This window comes from Rhamphochromis sp. 'chilingali' (assembly GCF_963969265.1).
Source record: "Rhamphochromis sp. 'chilingali' genome assembly, chromosome: 8".
Classification (NCBI taxonomy): domain Eukaryota; kingdom Metazoa; phylum Chordata; class Actinopteri; order Cichliformes; family Cichlidae; genus Rhamphochromis; species Rhamphochromis sp. 'chilingali'.
Genome location: NC_137935.1, coordinates 31,322,343 through 31,343,461, shown reverse-complemented (window position 1 = coordinate 31,343,461; position 21,119 = coordinate 31,322,343). Strand labels below are relative to the sequence as shown.

The 21,119-nt window shown below is 43.2% G+C and overlaps 3 protein-coding genes across 13 annotated transcripts in view; 2 read left to right on the top strand and 1 right to left on the bottom strand.

The window, feature by feature from the left end:
• mfrp (membrane frizzled-related protein) overlaps positions 1-12,925 on the top strand; it is a 28,965-nt gene extending 16,040 nt beyond the window's left edge. For 5 of the 10 annotated variants that reach the window (XM_080888403.1, XM_080888400.1, XM_080888402.1 and 2 more), the window contains 13 exons: positions 6,561-6,867; positions 8,103-8,211; positions 8,575-8,712; positions 8,927-9,094; positions 9,169-9,388; positions 9,775-9,905; positions 9,993-10,118; positions 10,801-10,877; positions 11,031-11,179; positions 11,300-11,430; positions 11,516-11,650; positions 11,881-12,011; positions 12,117-12,925. In XM_080888403.1, the coding sequence (XP_080744529.1) occupies positions 6,814-6,867; positions 8,103-8,211; positions 8,575-8,712; positions 8,927-9,094; positions 9,169-9,388; positions 9,775-9,905; positions 9,993-10,118; positions 10,801-10,877; positions 11,031-11,179; positions 11,300-11,430; positions 11,516-11,650; positions 11,881-12,011; positions 12,117-12,341 (1,794 nt within the window). In that variant the 5' untranslated portion in view covers positions 6,561-6,813 and the 3' untranslated portion in view covers positions 12,342-12,925. Of the gene's footprint in view, positions 1-987; positions 5,320-6,560; positions 6,868-8,102; positions 8,212-8,574; positions 8,713-8,926; positions 9,095-9,168; positions 9,389-9,774; positions 9,906-9,992; positions 10,119-10,800; positions 10,878-11,030; positions 11,180-11,299; positions 11,431-11,515; positions 11,651-11,880; positions 12,012-12,116 lie in introns of those variants that run through there. The other 5 variants (XM_080888405.1, XM_080888404.1, XM_080888401.1 and 2 more) reach the window with 3 other exon arrangements.
• Positions 12,926-13,069: 144 nt separating this feature from the next.
• On the bottom strand, positions 13,070-15,938 carry nudt8 (nudix hydrolase 8). Of its 2 annotated transcripts, XM_080888408.1 has the most exons (5): positions 15,803-15,934; positions 14,261-15,085; positions 14,027-14,159; positions 13,611-13,688; positions 13,070-13,379 (listed from the first exon to the last, which is right to left on the bottom strand). In XM_080888408.1, exons 2-5 carry the CDS (start codon positions 15,082-15,084, stop codon positions 13,194-13,196), a joined length of 1,221 nt encoding a protein of 406 aa, XP_080744534.1. In that variant the 5' UTR covers position 15,085; positions 15,803-15,934; the 3' UTR covers positions 13,070-13,193. The 2 variants fall into 2 exon arrangements, with proteins under 2 accessions (XP_080744534.1, XP_080744535.1); XM_080888409.1 differs by lacking the exon at positions 13,611-13,688 and having other exon boundaries at positions 15,803-15,938.
• Positions 15,939-16,368: 430 nt separating this feature from the next.
• Positions 16,369-20,866, top strand: ftr86 (finTRIM family, member 86). Its single transcript, XM_080888396.1, has 11 exons — positions 16,369-17,015; positions 17,337-17,432; positions 17,534-17,767; positions 17,857-18,010; positions 18,089-18,214; positions 18,323-18,373; positions 18,502-18,543; positions 18,641-18,682; positions 18,869-18,931; positions 19,023-19,225; positions 20,290-20,866. The coding sequence occupies exons 1-11, from the start codon at positions 16,506-16,508 to the stop codon at positions 20,623-20,625; spliced, it is 1,857 nt and encodes a 618-aa protein (XP_080744522.1). The 5' UTR covers positions 16,369-16,505; the 3' UTR covers positions 20,626-20,866.
• The last annotated feature ends 253 nt before the right edge of the window (positions 20,867-21,119 follow it).

Sequence of the window (21,119 nt, the reverse complement as noted above, 5' to 3'; positions counted from 1 at the left end):
TGGAATAGTTGGCAGTTAGATAGTCAGCTGGGAAACTTTGTGTTAACTCATGGAGCTGAGGATATCGTGGATATGCTGACCTCGCTGCGTGGTGTACAGAGCGAGGTCAGCATGATTAATATTCACAATAAAAATATTAGCCGAACATCATGAAGTCTGTATGTGTTTCATAGTGTCGAACAACCTTTGTACAGTTAAAGCCAGCAGTTACTACATGACGGAAACACCAACGTTATCTCTTTTATGTGTTTATACACAGGTCACGCTGATTACTGAACAAAAACCCAAAGATCAGATGTTAAACAGATTTATTTGCTCTCTCTCCTCCTTAAACATGTTTTTAATGTTAGTTATAATTCAGAATTGGCGACTGAAACACGTAGGACACATAAGAACATCAGGAAATAAAACACCGATAAATATAACCTCAGTAAAAGAAGTCAGCGGGGGTTACTACAGCTGTGTACTGGGGCCTGCGCTTTGTCGGTGGGATTGCTTGCGAGGCGAGCGGGTCTATCCCACGCTTTGCCGTGAGACTGGGACGACATCTCCGAAATCATCGAAACACTTTTGCAAAGAGGCTGTATCTTGACAAACCGACCAGACACATGAAGATTAAACCACTACATTCTCGGCTAAAAAAATATTAAAACGGTATTTGGTAACACACAAACAGGGTTTTTCAAAGCTCAGTTCTGTTAGCTTCCACATGCCGGTTGTTGTGTGCTAGAAACAATGGCCACCAGGCCAAAGCAATGGTTTTGACTCGATCAGCGTTAACCCCGCCCCCTGAGTTTGATGGGTGAGGCTGACAGATAAAATTATTTCATGATGAGAGCCAGGCGTCAGGACTGCCAAAATGAAATAAATAAATATATCATTAAATAATTAATTAAATGTGTCAATAATTAATTAAATGTGTCAATAATTAATTAAATGTGTCAATAATTAATTAATTACATATATCATAACTATTTATTTAATTAATTAATTCCAATTTTAATTAATTATTGCCACATTTAATTAATTATTTAATGGTGTATTTAATTAATTCATTATGGCAGTCCTGGCGTTCCATACTCCAGTTGAGTAAGTCAGGCCATTCCTCACGATCTCCATCTCCCTCTCTTCTGCAAGCGTCATTTCTTTACCCCCTGGCTGGCAGCTCCCACAACGACACCCTCCACATCTCGGCTGGCAAGCGGCTCCGATGCTTTCCCACCTCCACCACTTCAGAAAGTCTCTGCTGCTGCTACCTACCTATCTACCTGGTCAAAATAAAGTTGAGTGAAATTCAAAGTCTGGTCTTTTTCAAGTGTGGGCACCTCACAGTCAGAGAACACTTGACAATGCCCAACGGATTTACTTTACCAAATTGACCATCCCAGCCTTGCCGTAATGGTCCATTTGATTCACCTTTTATTGTTTAGTTTATTTTCACTTGCTGAATACGGGACAGACTTGACTGGGGGAAAGAAGGGGATAAAGAAAGAGGGAAAGAGAAACAGCTGAGAAGAGGGACGGGGGAGAAGGGCAAAAGACAAAAACCAACAGAACGGGCAGAGGGGAAAAAAAAAAGGAAAAAAATGCATATATCGATCACCTGGATCACCTGCTGAGAAAGAAAAAAGAAAACAAGCAGAAGAGAACAAGAGTAATAGAATAAACAACATCACAATGATATATGGGAATATGACAGTAAATACTAAATATTAAACATTATTGTGCAGCACATAAGATCAACAGAACACAGTGTGCTTTGAGTTAGGAGCCAAAAAGGGTGTAGTTTGTGGGTGTGATCACCCGTGTGTACACCTGTGAGCATGGACGCGCTTGTGTTTTTTTAAAAGGTTCCTTCATGTAATGATCTGCTAGAGGGTGTGGGGGGGCCACAGCCCCGTCCTCCAGGGCATGAAGCAGGTATGGAGGAGATCAAAACTCCAGACATCCAGAGGCCCCCAGAACACAAGAGACCAAGGAAGACCAACAGAGGGGCAGCCGCGCCACTGTCCCAGAAAGAGCTGAGGAGAGTCCCAGATGAGGGCTCACTCAGCAGCCGCGGAGCAGAAGCCAGGGGGAGTTGCAGTGACGCGCCCGTGAGCTCCGCCGGCAGCCAGCCGTGCCTGAGTGACCGAGCCCCAGGCCGAGAGGCCGGGGCCACCCCACCTCCGAAGTGGCCCGAGCGAGCCCCAGGCTCCAGGCCCCGACAAGCGGCCGCCAAGGAGTGAGCCGGTGTGTACCTGGACGCCCATCCCCGGACACAAAGAACCACCAACGCACCGATGTCTGAGGGAGTCCGCCACTGGCAGGGGAAGTGGTGGTAGGGGGAGATAGGCCTCCAAACCTTGGAGGGCCCGAGATGTCCCCAGAGAGGTGGCGTCTGACACCCAACCTGACATATAGACACAGACATACAGGCACACACATATACAAACATCCATTCCCCCCCTCATGCTCTCATATGCACTTACTCCACACTCAACCAACGTGGAGACAGACATGAAGAGACGCTGTACACACGATCACACTCCCCAAGCGTACTCTACGAACCGGGTCTAGGTACCCTTGCCCCTGGAGGGGGGAACTGCACCCAGACCCAGGTGGTGTTACCCTTTTCCCTGCGGTGGGGGGAGGCAGACCGCCCCGACTCCGCAGCAGCAGGGAGGCCCCACACTCCAGACCACAGTCGGACGGCCAACTCCTCCTCCTAGCCCCCCCGCTCCAGCAGGCCGCAGAGAATGGGGGTGAGAGAAGACTCCAAACCTCCCTCCACCCGCTCATTGTAGTGTTGATGCATGTGTGTTCTAAGGTGCATTGAAAACCCAGGCGGGCATGGAGCTACCTGCCAGAGAGCAGCAGGTAAGCGCACGGTCCCTCCTGCTAGCCCTCAATGCCTACGTGTATTTAAAATTGAGAGGTGGGCAACGACGCCAGGGGTGAGGTGTACACCCTGATGGTAATTTGGAGTCCGTGTATCGTGCCCACCCCCAAGATCCTATATGTATGTGTAATGAGAGTGTGAGTAATGTGAATGTCTAAGTTGTGGGATAAAATTGAGGCTCCTCCCAAACTCCTCCCATCTGCTCCCAATAACTGAGATGTCATATAAGATGTATAAGGAGTTTCATGAGTTTCAAATGAGTAATAAAAAAAACTAAAGTCAAAGTAGAATGGCTACACCACATGATTTCCCAGAAACCATGTGACTTAAGTTTCACCTTATTGATAAGCTCATTTATACACAGCCTATGATGGATTGAACAGCTGTTTCCAACAAATCTGTACAGCTGTGGACAAAAGTTGTCAGTGACACAAAGTTTGTTTTGCAGTTGTTTTTCTTTTGTTTTTTGTTTTTTTGTTTTTTACACCTTTCTACACTGTAAAATCGAATTAGTTCCCAGAACTTTAAATAAATTATTCAAACTTGTTGCCCAAAAAGACTAAGTAAAGGTCATTTAAGATAACTAAGTTAGGGCAACTTATGATGTTGCGAAGAACAAACATGGGAAATTCAAAAGTTTCAAAACCTTTTTTTTGTAGCAAATAAATGTTAAAAATTGTTTTAACAGTGGTGCCACCACCAGTACTTTGCTCACAACTGTACTCACTGTAATCAAGTGTTAAAAAGGTGCAGTACAGGCTCTGCTATTACCTGAGTAATTAATAAATCTCACTTTGGAAGACCAAAATCTTTCATAGAAAGATCAGCCATTGTTTCATGTTGAAGATGTTTGGAATAAACATTCTAGGTTCGAGACCATATTGCCATTATCATATTAATTTACATGTTATTATAATAAGTTAGATAAGAGATAACATTTCAGACATAGATATCAGGTATGCGTACATGAATGTCCACGTTAATTAAATGTACAGAACTGTGTGGAGAAACGAGAGAGAATCCATCCTAACTAAAGTGAGTGAGGGATGTTTCTGTGTTTGCAGGATGGTAAATAAGGTGTGACACTTTGGAACATTTTTATTCAGAAATAAGATACCAGCACCCCACATAGCAAAACTGGTATTGCCCGGATCTGGCCCACACAATGTGCCTACACATGGCCCACATACCGCAAAGAATGATGGCCCTTTGGTGGCCCACACAATGTGCCTACACATGGCCCACATACCGCAAAGAATGATGGCCCTTTGGTGGCCCACACATGGACCAGCTGCAGACACACTGGTGGTCCTGTGCTGGCCCAGCTTCAGCTCTGGCTCCAGATGTCAGCCTAATGTGTACCTTAATCAAGCCACGTAATAACAACATGTGCCGGAACATAATAGTGCAAAAGGAACATGACGTGCTTCCTAAGTACTATCATACTCTTGACATGCAAACTGGAGGAGCCAGGGATCGAACCACTAGCCTTCCAATCAGGTGACCTGCTGTACCTCCTGAGCTACATCCAGCCTGTGGTAGACGTGCATAAACCCTCACTAGGTTTTGGATAAAGTGTACACTCACAAACCTGTCAAATCTGCATTTAAAACGTTGGCTACCATAGCAGTATAGTATTGCAACGTGGCATTTGGGTCTTCTAACTAAAATTGGAAAATAGGAACATAAATAGTGCCTCATTGCCAGACCTGGCCCACATCTGGTAGACATACACCCGGCCATGACACCAGTCAGTCAGAAGTGACAGCTTGATGGCAGATCTGGGCCAGGCCTGATTTCTATGAGCCTGGGCGACATAAACAAAACTACAATTGAGCCAGATATGGCATGCCATCACATAGACAGTGCCATCTATGCCAGGCCTGGCCCATATCTGGTGTCAAGCCAGCAGTGCCGGCTTGACACCAGATCCGTGCCAGACCTGCATGCAATGTGGGACCCTGCATCACAGCTCCCAACATTAATGTGACAGCATATTTAACCTCCCAAGACCTGAACTCTTTCATGGCATGCATTTTTAACTTTTCTTTGCTATTTGGGCTGATTGGGACCTGATGAGTGTAAAAACAAAGAATTACCTGATTTTTTTTTTTTATCTGATCTTTGTTTCTGAGAAAAATTAGATCCACATAAGAGGAAATTTGTTTTAAATTTTGATAGACCAGTGGCGTTACAGTAACTACGTTATTATTGTGGTAACGAGCACGGTAACTAGTTACTATCACCAAAATCAGGAACGCGTTAGTCGTTACTGGGATTTAGATAGGGTCGTTACTCATTACTTCGTATGGTGGCTATCACGGAGCTTCCACAGATTCAGTAACATTAGTAAGTGGTGGAGGCCAGCAGGTGGATGAGAGAAAGGGGACAGAAGGAAGAGAGACCCGAGGCAGCCGCCGGTGTGAACTGAACTTCAGGTAAGAAGTTATGACCTGCAGTCTCTCTGGGTCAGATATAAACCAAGTTTAGGTGGAGTTTATTTTCGTTATTCTGACTTTTTCCGTACTGCGTGCTAGCTAGCATGACGGAGTTTCTATACAGCTGGGTGGGTGCTATGATGTTAATGATGTTGAACTTTATTTTGTTCATAAGGTTAATTATTAGAGTTGCCAACCGTCCTGTAAAAAACAGAAACATCTGGTATTCAGAGCGTTTTGTATTATGGTGAAAAGGAACAGTTTGTCCTGTACTTCAGCTACAATGAAAAAGACACAAAGCTGGAGTTATTGAGTGTCTTTGCTGCAGAGGTGCCTCTTTTTCTCTCATTCTCCCCCCTCCCTCTCCTGTTTCTACTTCAATCATGAAACTGATCAATGATCAGCTTATCGGCTTTTCTCTCAACTGTATTTATAAAGCACTTTGAAACAGTAAATGCTGACCAAACATTAAGGACAGAATAAAATTACAGAAAAATAAATAAAATAAAATAATAAAACACAAACATGAATAAATAATAATAATAATAATTGATCCAAAAAATAAAAATATATATTTAAAACACAGAAGGTCCATAAAAAGCACAATTTAATTAAAACAATTAAACTAAAACCAATTTTTTTTACATTGTTTTTTAAATGTTTTAATTAAAAAAAAAGAAAGAGATTAGACCTTAAAAACCCCCACAAATATCATAAATCACTTCTTTTCAGATGATCAGTTTTTGGCACAACACACAGTTTCAGATCTCACAATCAGATGTCACTCCTGCTTCTCCACACTGAACGCTGCCGTCGTTGCTATGGTGCCATCTTACCCAGAATCCGTGTTAGATGACTGAGACTGCTCCGTTTCTGCAGCAGCGTTCTCGTGTGTTTGCTCACTCGGCTGTGCGCAGGTGCACATTTCAGTGAAACATTTTAGGAGCTTAAACCATCATTAAGGGGATTACCGAGATTTAACAGGGACCCCCGCACCTCCACCCCAACCCCATCTTTGGCATTCCTTGTCCTTCTTCCCGCCTCCTCCAGGGCTCAGTCCTCTCACCTGACAAGGATTTGCTCAGCAATGTGAGCAAGTTTCTAAAACCTTTTTAACCAGGCACACAAACACACGTAAAAGAAAATAATAATAATTACTGCGATAAACTAGACAGACAGCAACCACAGTCATCTCTACTGCTGAAGATCGGAATTTGATTGTACTTTTCTCTCATTTCTAGCAGTGTTTAGGCCCCATTTTTGATGGGGTCTAAACAAAGGACTGTGCTGTGCTGGGGGATTGAGCGCTGTAGGCTTTCACAGCTCATGTGGAGGTTTGCAGTCAGGGCAAAAAAGTGAACAATGACAAGAAAACTCAGGGGACCATCTTTAAAATTCCCTCGCGGATAAAAGGATATCTTCAGGATCATATCCCAAATGTTTTCAGAACAACATTGGAGTCTTTAAGAAGAGGAGCGCACTGAGAGAGTAAAGATGTCTGAACTCAGCCAAGTCGCTGTATACCCTGACTCCTCAGACATTTATAAGGTGAGTAGGATATGTTGATTTTGACTCCCCATGTTTTTGGATTTTAACCGGATATGTTATGGAGCTACGGCGCCAATTTTCCTGGTTGTAGTTGGATTACCAAACTGGGCAAATGTTCTAAAGGCTCAGATCTCGTGCTTTAGTCAGCATCACTTGGACTTTAGTAATTTGTAGAAAGGCCTTATATCAAAATCTAGTTTTAAGAGCTTAAGTAGTTTGGTTTGACAAAACAATCTCAGCTCAAGGCTGCCGTCGAGCTTGTTTTCCACAGCTGTCAGCCTTTAGAGTAAAGCCATTCAGCTGTTGTGAAGATTAATCTGTTAAGGGTTTCACTTCAGATGATGAAGACTGGGTAATATTGTTGAAACAAGAATAGAAAGGTAGTCCAGTGTAAAATGTCTGCACATTAAGTGAGCCGCTAATAGGCTTAAGAGACGATGTTGGCAGTTATTGTCCTGCACATTCTGCCTCTGCTTTGAAACATGTATTTGTCGTCTAGAAAACAAACTTTTGCTGTTTGAGTATACTGCAAATATATCTATGCCCACTGTGTGGCTTTGCAAACTCTGGCTCTTTCCTGGACATTTCTTATGATACTATAATGATTTGTTTGCTTTTTTGAATTTTTACAAAACAGCAATGTGAGAAAAGTGTCTAAGCACACTGGTAATCTCACAAAGAAGTTCTTACCCGGTCATAGGTCATAGTTTAGTTTCTGTAACTTTTTCTCATTGCTGTTTTTTTTTCTTTTAGCAAGTGGCTAACTTTATAGCTATAACAAAGAGCAGGGTTCCCACGCAAACATCAGACACAATCAATAACATATAGAAGCTGTTTACACTACTGAAAAACAAATTTTTATATCTCAAACTTTCAACTCATTAACACAAGCTTCTGAGAAAATAATTTGAAATTTTTCAGTGATGCAGTTAGAATATCCTTTTTTTTTTGTAGCAAAAACTAACTTCCACAGTAACTAGCTGGTTAACATACCTGGACATTTAGCCACAAAGGAGTCAGATATCTGGCTAACCAGATCTGAAGGTAATGATGGGTCAGTGTCATATGAAATGTTACATGTAACCCGACCAGTAGTGAAATGGAACCATAAGATGTGTGTGTTCTAATAACTGAAGGTGTGTTTTGTTGCTTTTTATTTGAAAGCAGAGGAAGAGTTTAAAAAAGCTTTTTTTAAAACCAGCACTTGTGTGAATCTTTGATTTTTACATCCGCAGAATGTCTTTTGCAATCCCGCCTTTGAGCTGGAGGGGGAGAAGGAGGAGAGGGTGGAGGGATTCAGGACAGCCTCTTCTACTCCTGAGCCAATCAAACCACCAGGACCAAGTGAGTCAGCCAATCAGCTTGCTGCTTCTTGTGCCTCTACCCTAACGGGATCATTTTATCACTTAAGCTCAGTTTTCTTGAAATATAGTTAAATGTGGCCTCATGATAATTGTACTCAAGTTGTAAAAAGTGTACAGTTGATGCCTTCTTTAGCTGTTCTCAAAGGAAACAAATCCCATAAACATATCATAGTGATGTCATCAGGGTTATGTCAACTTTAAATAGACGTGGTGAGTTTGGAAGTTTTCAGTGATGTCCTTATTTCCAAATGAATGCATTTCCCAGAATACAGTTCTTGAAAAACAAAAAAGAAAACAAAGTGGGGGAAAAAGAGATTACAGATGTACTATGCATTTCTTTCAGGCCTAGTCTGGGGATTTTTCGGTGTGTGTGTGATGCGTGTGCGTGCTCCGGGCTGCGGTTGGGGGGTGGTAGTGGTCTCTGCTGCTGTCCTGCTCCTATTAGCAGCCCTAGGACTGATGCTGGTCCTCATTCTCACACGTGAGTCACTGCTGCACATCAGCTGCTTCATTACCACAATCTCAAACTGATTAAAAGTATTGAGTGATTTCATAAACCCAGGATCCATGCTAAAACCTCAAAGTACACCATGAACTCACAGATACTGGAGTTTAAAGGTTTCTCAGCATGACTAGTGCTCTCACTGCACATCATAAAAATCTTCTGACCCAGATGTATTTGCTTCCTTATTTAGAGATAAAGAACCAGGCAGTGGAGGATCAGGTGCTGACCACTGCCACTTCAGGCCTACAGCATGCAGGAGATGGACAGTCCCAAGCTTTACCTACAGTCCCTATCAATAGAAGTAAAGAGGACAGTACAGCTGCACCACAACCTGCCAGAATCCCTCCATCTGAACCAAGTAGGTCTGGCCTCTCTACCCAAAATACTTTTTGTTGACCTAAGACACAAGGTCTCTCTCTCTCTGCCTCTCAGGCTGTGGAGGTGTTTTAACTGACACTGAAGGAAGTTTCAGCTCTCCAAATCACCCTGCGTCCTACCCCCCAAACTCACTGTGCGTGTGGGTGATTCAGGTCCCGCCCCCCTACCTGGTCCAGATTCATGTCTCCTCTTTGACTGTGGAGGGACCCTCTCCTTGCCTGTTTGACTGGGTGGAGGTGCGGGAGCAGATCGAGCAGACTTCTGTGGTCACCAGGTCAGCGATCATGAAGCATACCTTCTTATGAACATCATTCACACCTCCATATTTCCACAAGCAACATTTTTATACACAATCAGAGTAGGAGCATTATGCTGTTTCACTAAACTGCTGATAGATGGCGCCAAAAGCCCGTGCATCATTGGAAAGCGTTTCCATGTACTGAAGGGTTTTTGGAAATTTTGTACGTATCAACACGTTGACCTTTTTGCTCACATTCCTGGACAGTGTCGTAACGTGATTCATTAAATTCCTCTAACTACGTAACACATTTCCTGCTTACAAATCCTTTTAAGAATTTATAGCTGCATGGCTCAGGCACAAAGTTCAATCCAAAGCTGAACAAGAATGAGACTGATCAAAAACAAATGTCTCCCTTGCAGGTTCTGTGGTAACGTAGCGCCACCGACGGCCAACACAAACAGCAGTACGGTGTGGGTCACCTTCCACTCTGATGGCAGCATCGCAGGCAACGGCTTCACTGCCCAGTACAGGGCGGTACTCCCCGGACACAGTCAGTAGCCTGCATCTGGGAGCACATGCGTTCACTCTTGTATATGTTTTGCAACAATGTTCAAGTTAGCACATTGTGTTTTCTCAGAAAGCTGCTCCAGAGAAGAGTTCATGTGCGACGGCGGCCGCTGCCTGCTGCCTGTGTCTGTGTGCGACGGTCATCCAAACTGCCACGACCAGATGGACGAGGCAAACTGCAGCCACAAGCACAAGGGTGAGAGTCCACATATGGAACTAAAACAGAGACAGGAAAGGTCAAAGGTCACAATTCAACTCACTTTTATTTATATAACATTGGATCACAACTGTCACCTCAAGGTGCTTTATATTGGAAGATGAAGACCCTGCAATAACAGAGAAAATCCCAACAATCAGATGAACCCCTACCAGCAAACACTTGATAACAGTTGGAAGGAAAAACTCTCTTTTAACAGGAAGAAACCTCCAGCAGAACCACAATCACGGAGGGGCAGCCATCATCTGCATCAAGAGAATCCCCCAGCAGTTAGCCTAGTCTATTGCAGTGTAGCTAAGGGGGGATCCAGGGCCACCTGATCAATCCCTAACTATAAGATTTAACAAAAAGGAAAGTGCTAAGCCTAATCTTAAAGTAGATAGGGTGTCTGTCTCCCGAATCCAAACTGGCAGCTGGTTCCATTAAAGAGAGGCCTGAAAGCTGAAGGCTCTGCCTCCTTTTCTGCTTTTTAAATACCCTAGGAACCACAAGTAAACCAGCAGTCTGAGAGCAAAGTGCCCTATTGGGTTGATATGGTACTATGAGGTCTTGAAGAAAACATGGGGTCTGATTATTCAAGACCTTGTATATGCGGAGAAGGATTTACTTCAATTCTGGGATTAACAGGGAGCCACTGAAGAGATTCTTTTCTTTTTCACAGAATGCGGTGGGCAGAAGATTGGGCCGTATGGTTACCTGGCAAGTCCAAACCACCCCGGGCCTTACCCTCACCAGCAGGTTACGTTCTAAACCATTCAAACTGAAAAATAATCCTAATAGTAATTGAAAACACAAAATTATAAAGATTCAGAAGTACTTCCACATGCATAACACATTCTCAGTCCGACAGCCACACCACGCAGTTTTCTCCACCAATCTGATGTTTTCCAGTTGTGTATATGGCATATATCTGTTGAGGAGGGTCACGTGATCACGCTGAGCTTCAGAAACTTCAGCCTGGAGACTCAGGATGTGTGTGAGTTTGACTATGTGGAGGTGCATGATAGCGTCAGCACCGGAGCTGGAAGAGTCCTCGGAAGGTGAGAAGTGCCACAGTCTTTAATTCTGAGGGTAACTAAGGACAAACACATTTACCTTCATGCTAGTTAAACAACCAGTTTTCTGGAGTACCTTTTGTGTCTCTTCTCCCTTTGTGCCAGGTTTTGTGGTACCACCTTCCCCCCAGAGCTGACCTCCTCTGGCCCTCACATGACAGTGGTGTTTGTGGCTGATGAGGGAGTGGCCGACAGTGGCTTCAATGTAACATACCAGGCTGTGTCTGTGCTGGGCAGTGAGTTTTCATACTTTAATATTACTTTTTTTTTTTTTGCATTAGCTTTCTATAAACCTCTTTTACATCCTTTTTATTTTTAAAGGGACATGCGGCCCCAGGCAGTTCGCCTGCAGCACAGGGGAGTGTGTTCAGCAGCAGTGGCTGTGTGACGGCTGGAACGACTGCCCCGATGGTGTGGATGAACAGGGCTGTGGCAACTCCACCTATCCTCCCTTTAGTGAGTCTGGTTTATCTCTGACCTCAATCACAGCCAGTTTTTGTTTCCACTGCCAATGAAAAGCAGCAGGAAGAAACTTAAGTGTTGAAATAACAGGAATTGCCGATGGCTTCATATTCTGAGAAAACCACCAAATAGAAATGTTACCACTTTTCACCTCTATGTCGACATGGTTTTGTGGTTTCTATTTGTAAGTGTTTCTCTGAATGAATAATTTCCTCTCATGAAAGTAGCCTCGTCTTGTGAGCACATTGAAGTAGAGATGTGTCGGGGCCTCAGCTACAACTTCACCTCATTCCCCAACATCTGGCTGTCCATTGCTGACCAGAGAGAAGCGGCCACCCTCCTGGGACAGTATCGGGTAAAAGTCACATCAAAAAGCTTCATCAGACATCTGGAGCTGTAGCTGGCAACTGTTTCAAACCAGGCATCGAACCATCCTCCCTCCCCTCCTTTTGTCATCCAGGTGCTGATGGAGCTGGCGTGCTTTGAGCCTCTGCAGAGGCTGGTTTGTGGGATGTTTCTGCCCCAGTGTAGTCCTCAGGGCGGCGTCCTCCAACCCTGCCGCTCAGTCTGCTCCTCGGCCGAGCAGCAATGCAGCCAAGCCCTGGATCTCTTTCCCTTCAGCTGGCCCTTCAACTGCCACCTTCTCCCAGACTCACAGGACCCCTTGGAGTGCTCACTGCCTTGAAGCTGGGACAGTCCAGTTACCTTTGAGATCATAATCAGGCCCAGGCAGGAAATACCAGAGCGTTCGAGGACCTTACTTACCTTAGTGGAAACAAAGGTTTACAGTTTTAAACACAGTTTGTAATACATGTGCTCAGTATATATGAGACCACATGCAGTTTTAAAGTAGACAGCTAAGTAAAATGAAAGCTTTCGATCTCCAACGGGAATCAGACTGTTTTACTGTAAATTGCTGTATTTATTTAATGCTTTGATGTCAATCTTGTAAATTAAATAAACCATGCAGAGAAAATATGTTTAAAACAAAGTTTATTGCATTGTTCTTCAACACACCACATCACTCCTAAATACTCCGATTACTTCAGTTGATCTAATGTTAGCTAACACAGGAAACAGGCTGTCACAGCGGTACTTTGCTGCCCTGACAAACATTTAACAATTCACAGTCATGTGACATAATTGATCTGAGAAAGCAACTCACTGATTTTATTTTAACCCAGGTGGTAACTTTTATTATAGAAATAATTAAAAGACTTACCTAAAAACGTAAAGAGTTTGAATAAGAATCACTCGGTGTAAAATTATAACGTTGACCCACCAGGTTCACGTTCTTCCTTAGAAAAGCTTCCAACACCTGCTTTTCATTTTTAAACAATCATACAAATTTAAGGCTCAGAAAGTGCACTAGCAGAAAGAGCTTCTTCCTCACTCTAATAAATTCAAGAGAGGAATTTACCTTCCAAAACAAAAGCGGCTGTATTAAACCATTTTGGATTTGCTCAGATTCACTTGGTGCAAAGCTTATATTTGTCAGAATAATCCTTCAGTTGTTGAGTTCAGTTGTTGTGCTCTATTATGGAGGGACAATGAGTTTCAGGGTATGGTCTAGGGCAACAGCAGTCAGGCCCCACACTCGATGTTTGCCATTCCTAAACACTGGAAGAGTGTATCCGTATTTGTCACCGGTGCGGAAGTGTGTGTAGCCTCGGTTTTGGGGGTTACACAAGTGAGACAAGGACAGGGTGAAGATCTCATCCACCTGGAAGCGGGAAACAGACTCTCAAACTTTTGGCATTTTTATTCGATTCAGCTTCAGTAATTATATTTTTAAAAATTGTCCAGCTCCTTGGAAGCAAAATATAAAGCAATGAGGAGTTGCTCAAGACTTCTGCACAGTACTATATATTAGGGTCAAGAATAACATGAGACTAGTCAACTCTAGTCTCACCCTGTTCTTTTCAAACAGACAGAAAATGGCAGATGATCGTACCTCCCCAGGGTTTGGTTTGAAGTTCAGCTCCTCTAGAGGACCGAGGTTAGCCAGCACAGGAGCAATAACCATGCCCGACTGGACCGAAACACATGAACAGATTTTTAATTCAAATTTATCTCAGGTATTCGAATGTTTTGAAGGTTTTTACAGAAATTCCTGCTCATTTCTATTTTATCTACTTGTATAAGGAATCTTTGGGTATTTTGGGCAGATGGTCAGACCAAATAATCAACACAGAGCTCTTACAATGTCACATAATCCTTTTTCACCATTATTTATCAACCAAACAATGAATTTACAAAAAGAAAAGTGGTAAGTGCTTATTTAGGGTAACATAAATATGATATGATTTTGTCAATTATTTTTTAATATGCATTTCTACTTGAGAGTTCTACCAGCACAGCTCCACTCACCGCATCTCTTAGTGGCTTCAGGACGCCCCACACCTTTTCTATTCTCACATTTACACCCAGCTCCTCCCTGGCTTCCCGCAATGCTGTGGCCACCACATCGCTGTCTGAAGGATCGCTCTTTCCTCCAGCAAAGCTGGACGGGAAAAAAAAAAAGAAAGAAAAAAAAGGCAGGACTCATAAAGTACTGCAATAAGTAAGATTTAAGACATAGCCTGCTTCTAATCTACCACTAACCTGACATCTCCTTTGTGCCTGCCCTTCAGAGTGCTGGACCGCAGGGTGAAGAGAAATGCAGGCTCCCCATCAAGAGAGCAGAGGGAGACCAGGACGGATGCCCATCTCTGATTTCGTTCTTTCCTCCCCTTCTGCAACTCGTAGAGCTTCAAGTTAGGGCCCAAGTGCTGTCGACATCTGTTTTCATTCCCAGGGGATAAGCAATCTCTCCAGGTATCTGACATGCACGTGGCAGCCTGATGAGTAGCTATGGTTTTGTGGAAACTGAGGCTAGGGAGTTGTGGTTTATTGTGCTTGTTTTCTAAAGTCCAGGGACTATGTGCTGACAAGCTGAGAGGTCTAACGAAGTCCTGTCCATGAGTTAAATGGCTTTGAAGAAGGCTACACTGAATCTTACTGGTGCGGCTAAAAGAAGGCAGGTGAAAGTCCCAAGGTTTTCTCCAGCGCTGAAGGCAGGTTATTTTGACTAAACAGTTCCAGTAAGTGCGCACAGGATCACACACTTGTTTGGTTTTTGTAGAGGCAGAATGGTGGTGGTTTAATAAAATGGCTTTGAATAGAGGGTTTTCAAACCGTGTCTGTCTCAGCTTATAATTGAAGCTACAAAAAGATACTGGTGCTGAACTATAAACAGTCTCTGTGGATGGTCCATCCTTGTGGGTGCCTGTTCCACTTATTTCTGAGTGTCTCCTTCCTTTCTCGTGACTTGCTCCCTGCCATCCAGCACATGTGATCTCGGAAAAACCACAGAGATGAGAGTCTCTTAACAGCTGTAATGATCTTTTGGGGCAAGACCAAGTCAGAATCCGAGAACTTGCCAACATCCTATAAACGGAAACAAAACATACCGATATGATCGTAAATGTATTAGTCAATTAGTTGTGTTCATTAGCTAGTTAAACCAACTTGAAAGAAGTGAAAGATGAACTAAAATCTGCTCGTCTCTGCCAGCAGGGGAGGTGAGGGATCAGATAACATGGGTAAACAGGGCTGAAGATACCCTGGCTTAACCGAGATCAGAGGCTCACCCAAACCTACCTACAGTAATACTGGTCACTGTGCTCTCACAGTCATATCTCGGTGTTACGTTTAACTGTTGTTCAAAGCTGTTAAGACACAGAAACGTATTTTATATATTAGCTTCGAATACGGAGTTCACGTTTGGCTCAAGTTTCTCCCAAACTTGGGTTGAATACAGCTAGCTAGCTAGCTGTATTCATTTGTTAGCAGTGATGACGATATATATATATAAAATATGACATTGTCAATGTTCAGACGTCCTCATCGCCAACTAAACCCATGCAAAGAAGGCTTTTTGGGCGAGAAAATCTTCAGTGTCTTTAAAACGAGTAAGGAGCGCACGCAGGCTAACTGACCGAGCGATCAAAACAAAAACCAAACAGCTGAAGTAGCTCATACCCCAAAGCTAACACTCAGATTTGGCTTATGACAAAGCCCCAACGTGTTTCACGGTATGTCAGAAAACACACCAAGGTGCCAAGTATGACAGTAAAACGTCATTTTAACACAGAAAATGCTCACCTTGAAAGCTGAATCAGCAGCGGCTGGGCGGCTGCCAGCAGTCAATATGGCGCCGGCTAGCTTCACTCGCGTCAGTGTTGCCCTCACCACGTCGTGATGACGCCAAACTTATTGCACAGCATTCAAGCTTAGCCTGTTGTGCTTTCTTTGTCCCCTCCCGAAGTTTGGTTTTAAGACACGACATTTACGTTATTTAGTGATTAAATCACGTGGAAAGCACCAAATGATGTCAGTTTATGTAACAGGTTTTTAAAACCAGTCCTTCTCGTTTGGACTGTGTAGGCCCGCTTCCTTTACAGAGGAGACTAAAACAGGCGCTCTTTACAGTTTTTTGCCTATGGGCAGACTGCCTGGCAAGAATGAATGTGACTGGATGATTAAACTTAATTAATTCGTTTGAGTAGCAAAAATCAACAGCAAAATTCATTTTTCCATTAGGAGGCTCCAACAAACTGTTGAAACCCATGATGTCAGATTGATAGACTCCTCACTCCACCTGTTTAACCAGCCCCACCCTGAGCCGTTTCTTCATGTTTTAAGCAGCAGGTGATTCATATGAACTGGCATTTTAGCCTCGTCATTTGTTGGGTGTCATTGCTTTAATTTCTCTGACCTGTTTGCTGTAGTATCAGTTCCGTGACTTCACACAGAGAACTTTGTGATCCATACAAAGAAAGTTTAAGCTCATCTCCTCCCAGCGAGCATGGCCTCAGGTTGGACTGAAGAGGAAAGCTTTGCCTGTCCAGTATGTCTGGAAACCCTGAAGGATCCAGCCACTCTACCCTGCGGACACTCATACTGCTTGGCTTGTATTCAGAGCCACTGGGACAAAGGGGGCAGCAAAGGTCAGTATAGCTGCCCCCAGTGTAGGCAGGTGTTTAACCCTCGGCCCTCGCTGGCCAAGAGCACCCTGCTAGCAGAGGCTATGGAGAAGCTGAGGACCAACAGCCTGAAGCAGCACTCCTTCACAGCTCCTTCCCCCGGCCCACCATCCATGCCGGTCTATTTGGAGGTCCAGCCAGATACAATGCAACGAAAGGGCAGCGTGTACCCACAGCTTCCCTCTGTGGAACCCAAACCCTGTCACCAACACGGCCGACCCCTGGACCTGTTTTGCCATGACGACAGGGAGTGTGTGTGTGAGGTGTGTTGCCAGCATGGACACAGTGGACACCGTGTTGTCAAACCGAGAGACGAGAGAAAAGAAAGACAGGTGTGTAATTGTAATTATTTCAGGTGATATTTTCACTCTGCTTTTATTTTTGTTTATTTGTTTTTGGGTCTCTAAACAACTTTTAAAATTAAAGTAAAATGCTGGTAAAAGAAATACACCACTATAAATGCAGTTTCCAAGTGTAACTAAAACATTTCTTAAGCTAATCTTGAAGGACTTGAAAAACAAGTCTGAAGCGCGCCTTACTGATGTTATAGTGATTCCCAGCAAAACTATGTAACAATATCACAAATGGCCTGTACAGTCTCAAGTACAGTCATTACTGCCTCACAATGTATGTGTGCATGTGTTTGTGTATAGAAAGAGCTTGTTCAGATGCAAGCAGAGGTACAGAGGAGGCTCCAGGAGACGGATAGGAAGATTAAGGAACTCCCACATTTTGCACGTCAAGACAAGGCATGTAGAAAACCTTTTTAATTCATGCCATCCTTGTTTACTTTGAAAAATATGAAATTGTGGTGACAATATGTCCTCATCTTGCTTGTCTACACTACCAGGCCTTGGTCCAGGCTCTAGAGAAGGAGAGCACAGATTTATTCATGGAGCTAGCCAAGAACGTGAATCTAACAGGCACCCAGGTCAGCGAGCTCCTCTCTACCCACGAGGCCTCTTTAGGCAGCCAGGCTGAGGGGCAGCTCAACAGACTGGAGCAGCAGGTTGCACAGCTCAACTGGAAGAGTGAAGAGCTGAGCAGACTGGCTGACATGCAGGACGATGTCTGTTTCTTGAAGGTAACGAGTGTGAAGCGGAGTGCACATATTTTAGTGCTAAACTAGATCTGTACTCTCTGACTGTGGAATTTGTGGTATTTGTTCTCAAGAACTTCCTCCTCATGGAGCCGCTGGTTCAGACTGATGCCACAGTGATTGGGCAGGAGGAAACCATGGTGACGTCAGTCCGCTCAGTCATGAAAGAACTGCAGGAGTCAGTTCAGGATCTCTGCAAAGGCAGCCTGGAAAAAATCATCACAATAGGTCAGCTCTTCTCTTCTACTCTCTTCTCGTCTTTTCTCTTCTCTTAATAACATAAGGTCAAAATTTTTCCTTTTGCAGTGAATAACCCCTTGGCTTTGACTACCAGTGGTCCGGAAGCAGCAGGCCCGCTACCAGCGGGACCAGTACCAACAGGCCCACTACCTGCAGACCCGCTACCAGCTCAGGTTCCTGCCCAAAGTACAGGTACGTTAAATACCAGTCCAATAAAAGCACAAATGAGCTTTATTTTGACTGTTAGCTTTTGACTGTGGAAAGGACACCTTTTTACATGTAAACCCTTTTCTTCTGTAGTGTATGAAATGAAAACAGACTCTCCACCCTTGCCACCTTTGCGACCTCAAGGTAAAACATGCGCGCGCGCACGCGCACACACACACACACACACACACACAGAATATACTTTAATGTGGCATTTGAAAAAACACTGAGTTCATATTTTACTCTTGTTTTTATTTTTTTTTTCACCTCAGGGCCTCTGCCTTCAAGGTCTGGTGGTTCTGCTTACATTCAAGGTAATGCTTGAAAGGGTTTCTCTAATGTTGGCTGTCATAGAGTTTAGATATGCTTTAGTTTAACTGTTCTGTTTGTTGCTTCTCTCTGTGAATGAAGCTTCAGCCCCACCTCCACCCTTGCCTGCTCCTCGACGTCAAGGTAAAAGCACAAACATTATCATTGACGATATCCACGTCAGGCAGTTACCCCGTCTTGTAGGAGATAAAAGCTGGCTGTGGACAGCTTTGCTCACCTGACCTTTCACAGATACCTCTTAGAGTATCTTGGGGTTAAATGTTACTTTTCCTTTTTACAATGGTGTATTTTTTTTTTCTGTCTTAACAGCTTCTGTATCATCAGTGGGATTTATGAAACCAGAACCAAAAACTCGAGATGAACTCATAAAATGTAAGTCTTTTGTACTCCAGAATACAGACCCCTTTATCGAAGCCTTTGTTTGTTCCAGTCTTAGGTAAAATGACAAATCCTCTTTCTTTAGTTCGTTTCGAACCCACTATGGACCCCAACACAGTGTATCGCCACGTTCTGCTGTCGGATGGCAATCGTAAGGCAACGATGCGGGCTGAGAACCTGAACCCACCAGACCATCCTGATCGATTCCAGTTCTGGAGACAGGTTCTCTGCAAAGAGCCGCTGGGAGGGAGCCCTTATTACTGGGAGGTGGAGTGGACTGGCCAGAAGGTGCTTTTGTGTGTGTGTGTGTGTGTGTGTGTGTGTGTGTGTGTGTGTGTGTGTGTGTGTGTGTGTGTGTGTGTGTGTGTGTGTGTGTGTGTGTGTGTGTGTGTGTGTGTGTGTGTGTGTGTGTTTTCAACTGTAACTGTTTGAGTCGTAGAATTAGTTAACATGCTTTGTTTGCCCAGTCAGTGCTAAGTAATGGTTATGAAAGAACTCTAATGCCATAAAAGTCTTCAGACCTAAAAGCAAAATAGAAGTCTCACAATAGTAAGTCTGACTAAAGAAGGCTTAAATCAATATTCTATGTCCTACCATTCCTTTTAGGATAGGTTTTGGCTATAAAGCATTTTTAGTTTTATATATTTTAATTAAAATAAATGTTTTTGAGGATTTAAATCATGCAGCCAGCATTTGTCTACACAGGTAGTCTGGTAATAGAGGGAACTGCCCTTTGTGCTCCATTTTAATTGGCTAATGGAATCCATGTATACAGAAACTTCAAAGGAAACCAATCATTTCAATTACTTTCTGCCTGGAAAGTAATTCATTTTCTCACACAATGCACAGAGTTGCATCATAGTTTATGCCAAGTCATACTGTATTAGAGTACCAGAGAGGCCCTAAGGACAGAAGTGCTATAAATACAAAAATTACAGACATTTCTATTAGTCACGGCTGCGCTCGTTAAAAGACACAATCTGTTCAACATACATATTTGTCATATGTTATTTTTGTAGGTTATTTTTAAAAAAGAGCCACATGACCTCCAGTTCTGAAAACCTGTTTAATGCACTTGTGCATTAAACAGGCTCTTTTAATAACCAACAGGGGGCGACTCTTCTGATTGCAAAAGAAAAAGTAACATTGTATAAAAATCTATGAAAATTTGATCCTACTTTTGAATTTATTTATGACCTTGATAAATATATTCTTAGTCATCTTATGGTCTCAATTTGTAGTTTAAAGTTCTGTTGTTTCCCTTTTTGTTTTTTGTTTTTTAAAGTGATTAGCAAACGACTCTTACATTTGTGCCCCTCACTGAATTTATTTTCCTCACTCCCATCATGCAGGTCACCATCGGAGTTTCCTACAAAGAGATAGAACGCAAGAGTAATGATGACAAGAGCCGTTTGGGCCACAATGAGCTGTCTTGGAGTCTGTACTGGTCTGGGAGCGGATTTTCCTTTTGGCACAATAACCAGGAAAAACTGCTGGGTGCACCAAAGGCCAAACGGATCGGCATCTACCTGGACCAGCATGCAGGGATTCTGGCCTTTTACAGCATCACCCAAAACCAGGCTACCCTCATCCACAGACACCAGCAGCAGTTCACTGGCCCTCTGTTCCCAGGATTCAGATTCTGGGCAAGAGTAGGTGCTACAGTAACCATTTGCCAATTAGACTGATGTGCACAAGAGTAATTATCTGATGTTTTTGATTAAAGATGTTTATCTGGCTGCAAGAATGTAACAGCTTAAGGTTTTTAAAAAGGATGTCAAGGATGCCTTCTTGCTCTGCAGAGAACTAGTTCAGTCAGTTCTTGTTTACATAATGATTTTGCACCAACCATGATTCATGTAATATAAATTAATTTTAATATGTCTATGTAAGTAAATAAAAGATTAATAAACTTGCAACACATACCTCTGTGATCTGTTTTAGCATTTTTTTTTTTTTTTAAATGAGTTGACTGACTGTATCTTATAGCGCATTGGGTCTATTTCTTCCTTCTTATGTGACCAAACACATAACCAATATAATGCTGATCTTCTCTATATCTCACTGACCTTTATGCCTAGAGCTTCCCCTCCATTCTGCACTTACAATATATTTAGTATTCCCATATTTATTTCAATCTTTCTCCACACACAGATACGATGAGCTGAAAAGTCCTGATTTG